Raw genomic sequence first — 15,479 nt, forward strand, 5'->3', positions numbered from 1 at the left:
CGGGAGATGCTCTGCATTCAGACGTCTCAGCGGGCTGTGCTGCTACCCTCTCGTCCGGGCCCTCCTATCTGTGATCAGTTTTGTGCGTGCAGATAGAGGCTTTCTACTGGATGCTGCGCCTGCCCTTGGTCTTGTGGCTTTGACACTGAAGCACCGTTGTCTGCAAAAGACAGTATATTACGCCTCCAAGGTTCACTCGGCTGCCCGCTTTGCTGCTGTAACCTCATTCTTGGAAAGCCTCTGGGTTTCCTGGGAGATGAAGCACGAGCCACGTTTGCTCCAGCCTAACTCACTTCGGAAGGCTTGTTATTCAGGTTTGCAAGAGAGAATGTGGGGCATGAGAATTCCCAGCAAGGGCCATTTCCACTACATGTTAAAATTTGGTGCCCTGCGTCCCTCCTCTGTCACATTTTTATAAAAGGTGGTTCATGGTGTTTCTTAAGTTCGGCTGTGCTTGAAGAAGCCAGGCAGAAATGAGAACAAAGTGTCTGACATCGAATCCGTGTATTAAAAGCACATCTGGACTAATATGGAGTAAACATATATGTTACATCTTTCAGACGTGCCTCAAATCCTTCCTGGATTTAATAATAATATCGAACATTGGAAAATTTGTTTGAATTAAAGCCAGGTGAGAGTTGGCATATTTGTAAAAGAGGTTGAGGTAGTCTGTAATGGATTTTAATAGTTTTCTGAGTTAAAAGGAATAATAGTATATGATTTATAATTTTTCCCCTTATGACCTCTTGTCCCCTCCCTAACCTCAGTACAATGATACTACATATTACATTATTGTTGGAAGTGAAAAGGTCCTCATGTGCAAAGCTGATATGTAAGCCTTGCTCAGTAATTCAGGCATCCTTGAATTGTATAAGGACAGCAGAAATAGTTTAATGGGACTTCCCTGGTGGCGCAGTGGTTGAGAATCCGCCTGCCAATGCAGGGGACACGGGTTCGAGCCCTGGTCCGGGAGGATCGCACATGCCACGGAGTAACTAAGCCCGTGCGCCACAACTACTGAGCCCACGCACCACAACTACTGAGCCCGCGTGCCACAACTACTGAGGCCTCTGCGCCTAGAGCCCGTGCTCTGCAACAAGTGAAGCCACCACAATGAGAATCCCACTCGCCGCAACTAGAGAAAGCCTGTGTGCAGCAATGAAGACCCAACGCAGCCAAAAATAAAATAAAATTTTAAAAAAAGAAATAGTTTAATGTCACACTGCTAGTTTATTCATTGCCTTTGGGATGCAGTTCCTGTATTAAATGAGATGATTAGCCAAATCCTTGCCTCCCCAGGAGACCAAAATAATTTCCAAACCACAGTGGCAGTATGGTTACAGTTTCAGCTTCATGCACCCCAAAGTAAGTTCTAATAGGTGCTATCAGACATATGGTTTCAAACTTCCTGATGAAAAACTATAGGCCTTAAATTTTTTGTTTTCAAATAAAACAAAACCCAACTAACCCCAAATAGCTAGCTACTTGTTTATGCAGCTGTGCCAAGATGAAATACAAGAGGACATTCTTCTTTGGGGGACCTGAGGCAAATCTTTCCATTTTCAACAGTGAAGACTTCTCTCTCCCCCTCCTCCCTTTCCTTCTGTCTATCCCAGCAGTCTCCAACCTTTTTGGCTCAGGGACGGTGAGGGGGGTGCGGGACAGTTCAGGCAATAACAAGCGATGGGGAAGCAGCAGATGAACCTTCGCTCTCTCACCCGCCACTCACCTACTGTGCGGCCCGGTTCCTAACCGGTCAGTGGCCCGGGGGGTTGGGGACCCCTGGTCTGTCCTCTCTTGAATAACTTAAAGTCCTAATTGCTCCACATTGCCTTCAGGATAAAAGTCAAGATTTATACACAGTATGCAAGGTTTTCTTCTCCAGCCTCGTACCTGACCAGGGCCCAGGCCCTGCCTGCTTCCTTTCCTGCTTCACACTCCAGTCCACTTCCAGTGCCTGAGCATACCATGCTTTCTCTCTCCCCCTACCTTGGCACACGTTACTTCTCTAGAATGCTCGTCCTTCCCTCCCTAAAGCTGGTGAGTATTCTCATAATATCATATCTTTGTTTACCCCATAACCAACTACATGGTATCGTACACTTATTTATCTTTAGACTTTAAGCAACTTGAGAGCAAGGGCTGTGTCCCTTTGGTTTACCATTGTACCTCTTGGAGCCTAGCACAGTGCCTGGCATAGGGTAGGTGGTCACTAAATCTTTGTTGAAAGCTCCGTTGAGTCTGGGTGTCACTCAGCTTGCTTTACCGTTGACCTTTCATTTTATTAATGAAGGAAGTGGAACAGAGGGGCAGAGTGTACCTACGAATGTTTCATAACTGTGTAGGAGGGATGGTGTTATATAAACTTCAGACTGGGACTTCCCTGGTGGTCCAGTGGTTAAGACTGCGCTCCCAATGCAGGGGGCCTGGGTTTGATCCCTAGTCAAGGAACTAGATCCTGCATGACATGTGCCGCAACTAAAGACTCTGCATTGCCGCAGTGAAGGTCCCTCATGCCACAACTAAGACCCAGCACAACCAAATAAATAAATAACTATTTAAAAAATAATAAACTTCAGACTAAAGCATAGGAGAGCTGTAACGAGGAAGCAGGTAGGGCCACTTCATCAGGCTAACCCTCAATCACGTAACCTGCCATGCTAGGAAATCCAAAGAAAGGAAAATCACACCCTCCAAGTGAACGGTGATTCTAGTGATAAAAGTGATCATGGGATTTTCCATCTCTAGGTTGAGATTATTTTAAAATTTGCCTCATCTTTAGTGAGAAAGCGTCATCCGCTACCTTAAAAGTAAACCTACTTGTCTGAACATTAATTGTTGGTATTTAAATAAGCTGAGTTTCACAAATGCTGCTTGTTGCTGCATTTCCACTAAAAAAGGTGACTTAAAACTGTTCTTCCTTAAACTGATCCTTCTTAAATATGCATATACCCACTGTCTGTCTCAGATACTGCTTACCATTCATCTCCAAGTTGCACTAACAATAAAAATGTCTGATAACAGGGTTTGCAGTTAAGGAATGGCAATTAAGAAATGGTTGGAATTTAGAAATATAATCTTAATTTAACCTGGGTAGAATTACCTAAAGTAGCTTCCATTTATGTCAGGCATTTTATAGGCAACATCTGACCGTGTCAACAGTCCATAGGTAGATAGTACTGTCCCTCTTTACAGATGAAGAAATTAAAGCTCAGAAAGGTGAAACGCCTTGATTCCAAGATCACATGGTACATGACAGATCTGGGATTCGAAATTTGATTGATCTGCCCCAAATCCCCTGTTCTCATGATATATTTTTGCTTTATAATAAGAGCACCATTGTTTTCCCAGGCATTGGATGTTTGCCCATATCACTGTACAATACTGTCTTTTGTATGTACCATGATGACACAGTGGCTGACAGTGGCCACCAAGAGCAGCATTGTCTCATCATTCTTGAATTTGTAATCACAGACAGTGTTTGTAGAACTTTGGGATTTTAATTCAGACTGTTGGGAGTCTGTCCAAAAAGCTCAAATGATTAGTCATTGCCAGGCTGATGAGTCTATGATTGGGGTTCCTAGAACTCTATAGACACGTCACAGTATATAAGCCATGTTTGTCCATGTTATACTATTTATTATTATTTGTTAGGTTCACACCACTTTGGAGGATGCTGGCGTGGACTTTTTCTCTAACATTTTTCTCGGACTTTCTCCCAACTTCCTGACTAGTCCCAGGAGGTAAATCAAGGAGCTTCTGGAGAGCAGCCTGCAGTGGGGAGAGGCTCAGGTTCATGTAAATCTTAAGAACAGTCTAAAACCTGGGGCCTCAGTCAGACCCTCCAGAATAAGATACAACCCAATAGCCATGTCTTCAGGGACTTGTGGCTGAATTAGTTCTAATGTGTTAAAAAACAAAAACAAAACCTTAAGTTTCAGGTTTTACAGTTACGCCAGTGAGACCTCCACCAGTCAGAGATCCCCTCCCGTGTAGTGTTCTCCATTGTTTGCATTCTGTACCTGACGATGGCGGTAATAAGGATTTAGGGAGAACACCTGTTTCAAGCTCTCCGAAGGTCAACTGCCAAGAAAATCAGCAATTCCTAAGATTATCATAGCCTGTGATTATCAAAAATGTAAGGGAATATACACTCCTCTGCTTTGCAAAAGTCTTACTGTTTCTTTTCATTAACAAAGGTGATTCAGAAGATGGGGTATTGACTCCAACCTATAGAAGCTGTAAATATTCGAACCAAGTGAATTACTATAATTTGACACTGGCAACTCCCCTTTGATGGGGATCTCCTTTCAAATGATTTCACTTTCTTTCTCTGTATTGGATTACCAGACGGGCCTTTTGGAATTACGAATCCTGCTTTATGATACTTGGGCAAACAGGTCTATGCGAAAAGGTATTGAAAATATAGGTATGGGGCTTCCCTGGTGGCGCAGTGGTTGAGAGTCCGCCTGCCGATGCAGGGGACACGGGTTCGTGCCCCGGTCCGGGAAGATCCCACATGCCGCGGAGCGGCTGGGCCCGTGAGCCATGGCCACTGAGCCTGCGCGTCCGGAGCCTGTGCTCCGCCACGGGAGAGGCCACAGCAGTGAGAGGCCCGTGTACCACAAAAAAAAAAAAAAGAAAAGAAAAAATAGGTATGATTTACCCAAAGAAATGTATAAATGGCTTTAAAAAATTTTAGAAGGTGAGATATAAAAAAATTGTAGAGTTAAAGTTGATGTGAGGAGGAAAGGAAAGGAGAAAGGAAGCCTAGATCTTACATTAGCACGATATTTGGCTTCTTTTTCAGTATTAGCAAATTAATTGATTATGGATCACTGGTTTTTTTTTCCTGTTTCTGAAATCCATAGTTCAATGGAGGAAATAGGCTTAAAATCCAAGAAAGCAAGGATTGTCGTTATGCGCCGTTGTGATTCAGTGAACAGGTTGGATCTTAAGAGAGATAAGTAAACCGTGCTAAGTAAACCTTAGACAAGCTTTTCTAGGAAGTGGGTGCAGTAAGGGCAGAGACATTGGGATACTCCTAACCCGTGGTGATACTCATTCTTCATTTCACTCAACATGTATTTACTGAGTGTCCATTTGTGGCAGGCACAAAACATACCAGAAACCTTGCCTTTATTGAGATTATACTTAGAGCAGGAGTATAAACAATAAACATTAAACATAATGCTTAACTATATTATAAAGAATGTTAAATGATTAGTGCATGGGGAGAAAACGGATCAGAAATTCTAGGGTAGGGAGGAGGGAAGCGGGTTGTAATTTTAAAGGGGGAGATCAGGGTTGGCCTCAATGCAAAAGCGACATTTGAAGGCGGAGTGGGAGGTAGTCATGGGGACGCTGAGCAAAGGGAATTTTCTGTGCAAAGGCCCTTAGGAAGGAGCATGCTTGGTGTGTTTGAGAAATAACAAGGTGGCCGCTGTGGCTGGAGCAGAGTTGGGGGTGAGGGAGAACAGTAATAGATCAGGTGAAGAAGTGATGGAAGGTGGGGTGGAGTAGAGCACATGAGGACTTGCAGACCATCGTTAAGAACTTTAGGGAAATGAGGAAACCTTGCAGGGTTTTTGTGTGTGTGTGTGGTACTCGGGCCTCTCACTGCTGTGGCCTCTCCCGCTGCGGAGCACAGGCTCCGGACGCGCAGGCTCAGCGGCCATGGCTCACGGGCCAGGCCGCTCCGCGGCACGTGGGATCTTCCCAGACCGGGGCACGAACCCGCGTCCCCTGCATCAGCAGGCGGACTCTCAACCGTTGCGCCACCAGGGAAGCCCCCTTGCAGGGTTTTGAGCGGATAATTGACATGATTTGAGTCATGTTCCAAAAGAATCACTCTGGTTGTGAAAAGACTGGGGATGAGAGGCAGGGGCAAAAGGAATGCCAGTGAGGAGACTTGGCAGTAATCCAGGGACAAGATGATACTGGGGCCCGGATGACGGCAGGGGAAATGGTGAGATGCTGTTGGATTCTGCATTTATTTTGCAGGTTGACCTAACAGGATCTTCTGGAAGATTAGATGTGGAGGGAGAGAAAGAAAGGAGTAAAGGTTTCAGGCTTGAGCACCAGATGGATGGTATTGCCATCAACCGAGATGGAGAAGGTGACAAGTTGAACAGGCTTTGGGGAGCGATTTGAAACATTTTAAATTAAATATACCTATTGACGTCAGATGAAGATGTTGACTAGGTGGTTGGGTATATGAATCTGGTGTCTAGAATTGGGAGCTGGGCTGAAGATAGAAATTTTGGGGTCTTTGGTGAAAGTATGGGTCTTTTTTTTTTTTAAGGTTTATTTTATTATTTATTTATTTAATTTATTTTTGACTGCGTCGGGTCTTAGTTGCGACACGTGGGATCTTTGTTGAGGCATGCAGGACCTTTCGTTGTGGTGCGCAGGCTTCTCTCTAGTTGTGGCATGCGGGTTTTCTCTCTCTAGTTGTGCCACGTAGGCTCCAGAGCGCGTGGGCTCTGTAGTTTGCGGCACACAGGCTCTCTAGTTGAGGCACACGATCTCAGTAGTTGTGGTGCGTGGGCTTAGTTGCTCCATGGCATGTGGGATCTTAGTTCCCTAACCAGGGATCGAGCCCACATCCCCTGCATTGTGAGGCGGATTCTTTACCACTGGACCACCAGGGAAGTCCCTCATGTATGGGTCTTAAAAACTATAAAATATCCAATGGAAAGTCACTAATTCCTGGAAATTGCATCTGTAGAAGCTGCAGCCATGACATAGGACTCGTTCCAATCCTCTGGGCTAAGTTAACCCCACCTTCTGTTGTCTTCTGACTATAGTAGCACAACATCACTCATAACCAGGTACACCAATTAATTTGTGTTGTACGTACTGGAAGCAAAACATTTCCACACCATGGACGGTTAGAGCTATTGATCATCAACTAAAGTTTCTCATTTTATGAATAACAAAGGCATGCCCAGAGAAAGTAAATGATTTGCCCAAAATCATAGTAAATGGTTACAACAGAGTCAGGAGTAAGCTTGCCTCTAGCCCAGTACTCTTCTTTACAATCTCATTAGATGGAACAAGAAAGGTGATAACAGTGAGGTAAAGTCAGAGGTCATTTCTGCCACCGAGTGTTCCCTTCAGAGCACGAGCAGGGAGTGGAGCTGTCCTGTTCATGAGCTCTAGCAGCACCTGCATCCCTAAGTGTAAAAAGCCACAGAGTGAAGCTCAGCTGACTGCTCTCAAAGAGAGAGCTGGAAAGTGCCTTCTGAGTTGCTCAGGCCAGGTTTCAAATAAAACAGGGAGCTGGGGGGCAGAAGGAATCATTTTTTTCATCTAATCAGTCACAGTAAAGTACTCTTTTCCTGTTAAGAACTAGAGGAGGAAGGAGAAGAAAGAGAATGTGGGTAACTCTGCCATCAGCTTTTGATGATTCTTGATGGTGAATTGGAGGAAAAGCCTAGAAAGGGCCAAAGGAACATAGACTTGAACATAATTTTTATTTGATTGTGGGCTGTAGTCAGACATATACTGCACTTCAATTTACTCCTGGTTCTAGCCGTTTCTTACATATTGGTGAATTATTTGGATTGGCTGTTGAGTTCCAGCTGGTCATTATATGTAATTTGCGAACTATTACACTTAAGAGATAATTCATTCATTCAACAGATATTTATAGAGTACCCACCAAAGGGCAGGCATTTCCCTCTATATAGGAAGTGCAGTGGTAAATAAGATAGGTGAGGTATTTGTTTTCATAGACCTTACTTCTCATGGGGTCACATAGATAATAAACAAGTAAACAAATAAGTGAAGAGGGTAATTCCAGATAGGAATATGTGCTACGAAGAAAATAGAACAGGGTCATAAGATAGAGACTGGGGGGCTACTTTTAGGAGAGTCAGAGAAGGTCAGGTGACTTTTGAACTAAAACCTAAATAGTAAGAAGGAGCCTGCCACATGGAGGTGTGGGGCATTCCAGGCAGGGGGAGAATTCAAGAGCAAGGTCCTTGAGGTGGGAACAATCTTGTGACGTTGAAGCAAATGAAAGGCCAGTATGGCTGAAGCATAGGGAACAAGGTAGGCTGGAGCCACATCCTGTGGGGCCTCATGGGCCATAGTAAGGAAATGAATTGTAGTCTAAATGTAGCATGAGGCCTTTGGAGGATTTTAGCAAGGGAACAGTATTATCAAATTTACTCCTTCGAAATAACACCGAGATTCCTTTTTAAGGACTAGCGTATATAAGGGCAAGAGTAGGAGAAGGGAGACCAATGAGGAAGCTATTACACTAATCTAAGGATGTGCTAGTAGCTTGTTCTAGGATGGTGGCAGTGGAGATGGCTGAAGTGATGAGATTTGAGACAGATTTCTGAGACAGCATCAGCTAACGTACTGATGGATTGAATAAAAGCTTAAGGGTAAAAATAATGACGGTGACAGCTGGGTTTGGGGCTGTACCACTGGGATAATGGGGCCATTAATTAAGGTGGAGAAAACTGGAAAACGGCAGGTTTGGAGGGTAGGGGTAGGGGTGTAGGGTGCCAGGGAATAGCAGAAGCAAGAGTTCCATTTCAAACATATTATTGTTGATAAGCCAATCAGATATCTGGGTAGGTAGTTGTATGTAAGAGTTTGGAGTCCAGGGGAGGGTTCAGAGCTGGGGAGAGAAAGTTGAGAGTCATCCACATATAAACAGTATTTAAAGTCACGGGAACTGATTTACTCACCAGAGAGAGTGTAACTAGAGAAAAGATGTGAAGACCAATCCCTGGGGTGTAGCGACCTTGAGAGGAGGAAGACCCAACAAAGGCAACTGAGAAGCAACTGTCAGTGAGTTGGGGGAGGGAAGCAAAACCCAGGAGGGTGTGGTGTCATGGAAGAAAAGAAAAGAAAGTGTTTGTTCAGGAGGGAACAGTCACGTGTGTTGAATGCTCCTGCTGAGGGATCCTATGAGATGGTCACAAACCACTGACCTTGGCAAATACAGAATGATGTGACTCTGACAGGAGCAGTTGCAAAGGAGTGATAGGGATGAAAGCTGGAATGCAGTGGGTTGAAGAGAGAACAGGTGATGACAAAATGACGACAAGGGCAGACAGTGTATTAGCATGGGTGGTTTCTATCACCATTTTAGCTAGGGATTTGGTAATGAGGTAGGACCATTACCAAGATTGCTAGAAAGTCTCCTAATCTTAGGTTTTAGAATGGTGAATTAAAACTAATATATGTTCCTAGGAAATTTGATCTACTGTGTCTACTTGGGGGGATTAAGCTTTCAAGGAGTCACCCTGATGTTTATCCTCCGAATCATCCTTTGACACTAGTTCCTTGGGTCTGTTTCCTGTAACGGAACCCAAATAGAACATAAGGCAGCATATATGGAGCACTTAGTGTGCTGTTTAGAGCTGTAATAACTCGTTTAATCCTGACCCCACATGGTAGGGACTGTCATCATCCCTTTATATAAGGTCACACTACATTCTATAAAATCTAGGTAATTAACTTATCACTGAAATCTTGCAGCACAGTTTGTACTTAGTTGGGAAATGCTTGTATTTTAGCAAAATTTTAAATGTTGTCTCTCTCCTTCTCACCCAAATACCAAAAACCATGCTTACATGGCAGTTTTGGTTTGGAACTCAGGCAGTCTGGGAGCTCCAGGAACCTCCTCTTCAACCAACGTCCTTTATCTCAAGGCATATGGAAGGGAGTTTCCAGAGAGTAAAAGCAGGTGACATTTGATTAAACCAGTGTTGGTATAAAACCACATAAAAGTTATAATGCATACAAGTTGGGCTAGAAATGAAAGAGGATGCTATTGCTAGAATTGATGAATAGTCAAGGGTTTGGAATTGTCCCAAAAAGAGTCTAAAAGGGAACATGGACTGTCAACTCTACTTTTGTTTTAGCATGTGCATGTGTGTGTGTGTTAACATAGTTTAATACATCTCTATTAAAGTCACATCAATATCAACATTTTTTCCTGCTTGTATAATAATACACAGTTGTTTCTTAAAAACTCAGAAAATGGGACCTCCCTGGTGGCGCAGTGGTTAAGAATCCACCTGCCAATGCAGGGAACATGGGTTCGAGCCCTGGTCCGGGAAGATCCCACATGCCATGGAACAACTAAGCCTGTGTGCCACAACTACTGAGCGTGCACTCTAGAGCCCGCAAGCCACAACTACTGAGCCCGTGTGCCACAACTACTGAAGCCTGTGTACCTAGAGCCCGTGCTCCGCAACAAGAGAAGCCACCGCAGTGAGAAGCCCGCACACCGCAACGAAGAGTAGACCCCGCTCACCGCAGCTAGAGAAAGCCCAGGGGCAGCAACAAAGACCCAACGCAGCCAAAAAATAAAACAATGAAAATAAATAACATAAACATTAAAAAAAAAAAACTCGGAAAATAACAAGTCAGCCTTTGAAGAACAAGTGAACACACATATGAAATATGGTTGGAGATGGTCTTTAATCATTTTGGAATTTGAGAATGCTTTCTCTTTTTGCCACATTGCAGATGAAGAGCTTAGAATTTGATAAATTATAAACCTAATGAGGCTTCTTACTCCTCTAGCCAGTCCTTAGCTGCCAGGAAATGATCACTGTTACTTAATTATAAGATGAAACTAAACATTGAGAAATGTTGAAAGTGATCTGATTGGCCAATATTCCAAGGACTAATTCCACAGGCATGCCTTCTACATACCAATTAAAGATGCATCACCCATAATGCTGCGTGCCATTGACTGTATTCTATGTTGTCATTTTCAGATTTGAACAACAAAAACAATTCCAGTCTAGGGCACCTCCAATGACTGCTAGGTTGTTCTAATTTAGAGGAAAAGCACTCCTCCTATGGGCTGATTACTCCTCATATTTTCACTTTGACCACACCCAAGAGTCTGTCTTGAAGATAATAAAAGCAACCAATCAATCAATCATCCAATTTAGCTGTTGGGTAGAAAAATACCAAAGAGCTTTCCAAAGGAAAGTTTAGATGTGTGACATTTCATTTTGATTTTGAGGGGCAATTCATAACTGTCTACCTGTTTAACCCCAACCATTAGGAGCCCAAGGGGAAACAATTTGGTAATTATTTAATGGACATCCTGTGTAGCTTTTTTCACAGAAAGTATGTGTAGAGACTCAGAAGCAGGCTTTTACTTCATCCCTGAAATTACTACTAATTTAAAGTCACTTTTCCTCATGTGCCTAGCCATCCCATTTGCCTATAATTTCCCAAGAACTATAGCCTTTGAATTCACTCCTGGATGGGAGGAAAGATAGTTCTGCATAATATACAATTTTATTTAAGTAACCAGTGGTTTTCAAAAGAAAGAAGATATTACAGTGCTTTTCTGAACGGGCATCCTATGTCATGGAAAGATGGGCCTGGAAGGGTTGAACCCAAACACTTACACGTGCACTAGATAGAGAAAGCCTCTCTGTCTTGCATTGTTTTTCTAGGTCTAACGAAAACATGAGGATTGAGGGCTTGGCCTCAGCCTGGTAATGTAGTCAGGAACGGAACCTTGGTAGAAAAAAGGAGGATAACAGAAGAATCATTATGTTTAGGGGAAGGAAAGATCTCAAAAAAAGAGAGACTATTCTGAATAACTCAGGCTCCTTTTCTCTTCTTCTTGTGTGAAATTCAATGTTTCCTTTCTCCTTATAGCCTCTACAGAGGGTGATGTCATTCTGAGAAGAAGCTTATGCTCAGGGGTTTTAGAAGCTGATGCAGCCTCACAGTCACTGGCTCCCCTGACCAATGAGAGACTTGCTAAAGGAGAAACAAACTGTGAAGGTAGAAAATTCTTCCCTGAATGACGGATCTCTGTATTCTAAGGGTGATTCCGAGCTTTAGAGGTTGTGGGAATGTCCTCAGTCAGAAGTAAGACAAAGCCCTTTCAGTTGTTTGCACTCGGGAAACACCCTCATTATGAGGCCTAGGGATAATGTAGTCAAAGCCAAGGACTGGACCTTGCTAAGTCTGTGCGTACTGTTGAGCCTTGAAAGGAGTATGCAAGGTTCTGGGTTCAGCGCCTCTTCTATAATGCCTTTCCCCTCCCAGGTCTCCAGGTCAGGTATGGCAGGATTTAATGACTCCGAATCTCTGCAATGAGTGGCATCCGGATAGCCCAGGGGAACTAGGCAACACCACCCAACCTGCCCTGGGGTTGGAGGTTGGGTGGAGTGACTGGGAGTCGGACACCTAAGAGGCTGTCTTCTTGGGAACGTCAGAGAAAGCTTTGGCCAAGCCTGTCAGGTGAGTCAACAAGAGACTTCAAGCTCTACTTTTGTCTAGCCTAATTTTACAAATTTTACAAATCTAATTTATAGATGTGTCTAGCCTAGCCTAATCTATACTGAATGTATAGAAACTTCAGAAACGAATTGTCTGATACTGCACGTTTATATTTACCCCTAAAAAGAGAGGTTGGTTGGTTGATGGCTTACTAGTGATTTTCCGTGCTTGGGTTGCCTTTATACTCTTTGCAAAAGTGTTAAAGAAATCAAAAATACTTTTAGTCAAAATCTTCTTTCAAGGGACGTACTTAAAGCTTAACTGTCTAGCATACGATGTGACCAGGCCAAATGGGGTTGACACTTTAAATGCCATGAGTCATCCATGAAGACCCTTCTCATTTTCCTGAGTCATCATCTACAAGACTTTTAAATGACCTTGAGGAATAAGGTGACATGGCTGAACCTTTTTTTAAAGCAAGTTTAAAAAGATAGACATGAAATGATCCCTTCAAATCTGTGCTTCCCTTGCAGTCTGATCATAGGAATGGGTCCCCATGGGTCAGATCAGGAGAGATGGTATATTTACTACTTCTGAAGACTCTCTAGCTTTTGCCCACCCAAAAGTGACCTAACCTCTTGAGGAAGGGGGGCATGAGGTCATGAGGGACATAGACCCACCCAGAACTCCCATGGACCTAGGAGCCCTTGCCTCTGTAGAAACTGGAATGGGCTCTAGGGGAAGAGGGGGAGGGCAAGAGAATAACCATCACCCACCTATTTATAAGGCAGTACCCTTGCAGCAACCAGAGGCAGATCTTTGAGGGGGGTTTCAGGAACTACCTTAACTTGGGTCTCAAAGAACTGCTCACACCTTTGGCAGAAGGTTCTGGTTATAGGGAGGGAGACATTCTAAACAGAAGCCCATAGCCCTGTACTGAGTACCTAATAAATCCATGTGTAATTCCATGGTCCCTACTCTTGAGGGGTGTGCATTTTGTTGAAGAGTCCCCGGAATCACCAAGCCCCCGGGGGAAATGAATGTTTCTCTGAGGAGTACTTGGGAGAGGGGTCCTCTGGTTTGTTTCCCACCTGCTGGCCATTTCCCCTGGTCCAGCTCATTTCCTTTTCATGCCCACGCAGAGACTATTACTGCAAACTGGTGTTGAGGCAAGGTGGCGAGAGGTGTTCCTGCAGGGGGTGTGCTGTAGTTTTACAACCAGTGCCAGCTCTGAGTGGGTGGTGAGTAAGAGCCTCTTCCTCTTCCCTCTGGGCTGTCCTCCCCTCCCGTACCAGTCTTGCTGCTGGCCTGTTTCGGATATGGTGCTAAGCAAGGGCAGCTGCCTGGCTCTGATGTTACCCGGGCTTGGGACCCCAAAGTTGAGAAGGCAGCAAAATCCGTAAGTGAGGGCGGCGTTGGCCTGTGTTTCCTATTAGCCAGTGTTCCTGCATGAGGGCTTCTGGGGAGAGGTGGCGGGTGCGAAGGCAGTAATACAGCAGAAGTTACTCTTCCTTCTTCCATTAGGTAAATCAGAAGTGTTGTGTGGCACACAAGAGCGACGTGGGTGTTGAATGCGTCTTCCAGTGACCTGGGGGATGATTTTAGGTTAGAGGCTCATTTCTCTAAGAGAATCCTATTTCTGGCAAATTTCTTTTTTTAAATAGAAATAACAGCTGCTTGTTCATTCCTATGTTTGAACATTAAAATATAAGAACAATGATGGTTATCCATACTTTACTGGACATTTATTTTGCCATTTTTTATTCAGCTTATGAGAGTAGTATTTGTTTTAGATTTTAGCTGTTCTTTTGTGTACATCGCTAACACATTTGTCAGCTGCCAGATTATTACAATCCGATATAAAAAGGAGTTTTCTTCTAGAGGGACTTCCACAGTTCATGCTCAAAGAATTTGTTTTGTGTGCTCTGCAGGGGAAAAAAATGATTCATTGGTGTCTTTGTGTGTATGTGTGGTTTCTTTCTTTCTCGGTAGCTGTAATCTACAAAGTTTCTGCATCTTTAAGCATAAAGACGGATTTCTCATTTTGTAACATGAGTTCTTTTCAAACTTGTAGTTTAATTGAATCCAGCTTTGAGTGACACTTTAGAAAATGCTCTCCCGCATCAGAAGTGCTTCTCCAAACCAGGTGTTCTTCGTGCTCACCTGCTGGCAGTGTTTGATTAGCAGCCAGCTACACCCGGGTGTTCTGACTTGTGCCAAGTGTCCATTCTATATACGGGGGTCTGTGCCTGAGAAGACGAGTCATGCTCGTTATCCAGACCTCTTCCTTAGAAGTCATGCGCCAAAATCACAGAAGCAGAAAAGCCAGAAACGGTATGAGGCTTGATATTGATAGACCGTAAAATCAGAATTTCACCTCATAATATTGCTTTGTTCTTGGATACATCATCCCTTCCAGCTATGAGCTCACCAACCCTTGTTCTATCCCTGGGCCAGTTGGCATCCCTGCCATTCTACAGACAGAGAATGGGAGATACAGCTGGACAAGCCAAATTGCCCCCAAGCCAGGAGATCTCGCTAGAACGGGGAGCCAATCCCCTTGACTCCCGTCCAGCACCTTGCTCTCTGACACAGCGGAACTTGGAAGAGAGAGCTAGAGGCGAAGAGGAAACCGCCCGTGTAGCCTGAAAGCAATCAGTATTTGAATTATCATTCAGAAGCCAGGAGAAACCAAACAGTGGGGCAAACAGTGGAATCTTAAATGGAGATGGGGAGAAGACAGCAGGGAAGAAGTTTAAAAATAAGGCATTTGGGGATCTAAGTTCAAGAATGTAGGGAATATGTTGGAAGATCCTTTTTATGCAGGCCGAGATGCCTCCGTTAACTGTGGGCTGAAATATGCTAGGTAACATCTGGCATACAGAAAGCAAAGAATGTTCTCCAGTAGGAAACGGTAATCAGGGTAAAGCGAATGCATAAGCTTAAGTTGTTAATTCCGTAAATATTTCTTGAATGTCACCCTTGAGCCAGGTCCTGCGATATTCGTCGTTGTAGCCTCACCGCCTATCCCGTGGTAGATAGATAAGATGAGTGAACGGTTTGATGGATAAGTGGACACACATTGTCCAGGGAATTTTATTTTAAGGATTTCCTGTCTTTTCCGTGTTCTTCCTCCCTTGGGACGCCCATATCCTCCAGCAGGGACTCCTGCCTCACCCCTCCTAGAACCACCCACTCGCAGGAAGGAGAATTTCTTTAATGAAGGCAAGTAAACATGGGCCTGTGTGCTC

The 15,479-nt window shown here is 44.0% G+C and overlaps 1 protein-coding gene across 3 annotated transcripts in view; it reads left to right on the forward strand.

The window, feature by feature from the left end:
• Positions 1-15,479, forward strand: part of SHROOM3 (shroom family member 3) — a 317,982-nt gene that overhangs the window by 182,476 nt on the left and 120,027 nt on the right. The window contains exon 1 of one of the 3 annotated variants that reach the window (XM_067736315.1): positions 13,476-13,627. The exons of the other annotated variants lie outside the window; for them this stretch is intronic. Within the exon in view, the coding sequence (XP_067592416.1) occupies positions 13,548-13,627 (80 nt within the window). The 5' untranslated portion in view covers positions 13,476-13,547. Of the gene's footprint in view, positions 1-13,475; positions 13,628-15,479 lie in introns of those variants that run through there. 3 annotated transcript variants of the gene reach the window in all.

This window comes from Pseudorca crassidens, chromosome 4, assembly GCF_039906515.1.
Source record: "Pseudorca crassidens isolate mPseCra1 chromosome 4, mPseCra1.hap1, whole genome shotgun sequence".
Taxonomy (NCBI): domain Eukaryota; kingdom Metazoa; phylum Chordata; class Mammalia; order Artiodactyla; family Delphinidae; genus Pseudorca; species Pseudorca crassidens.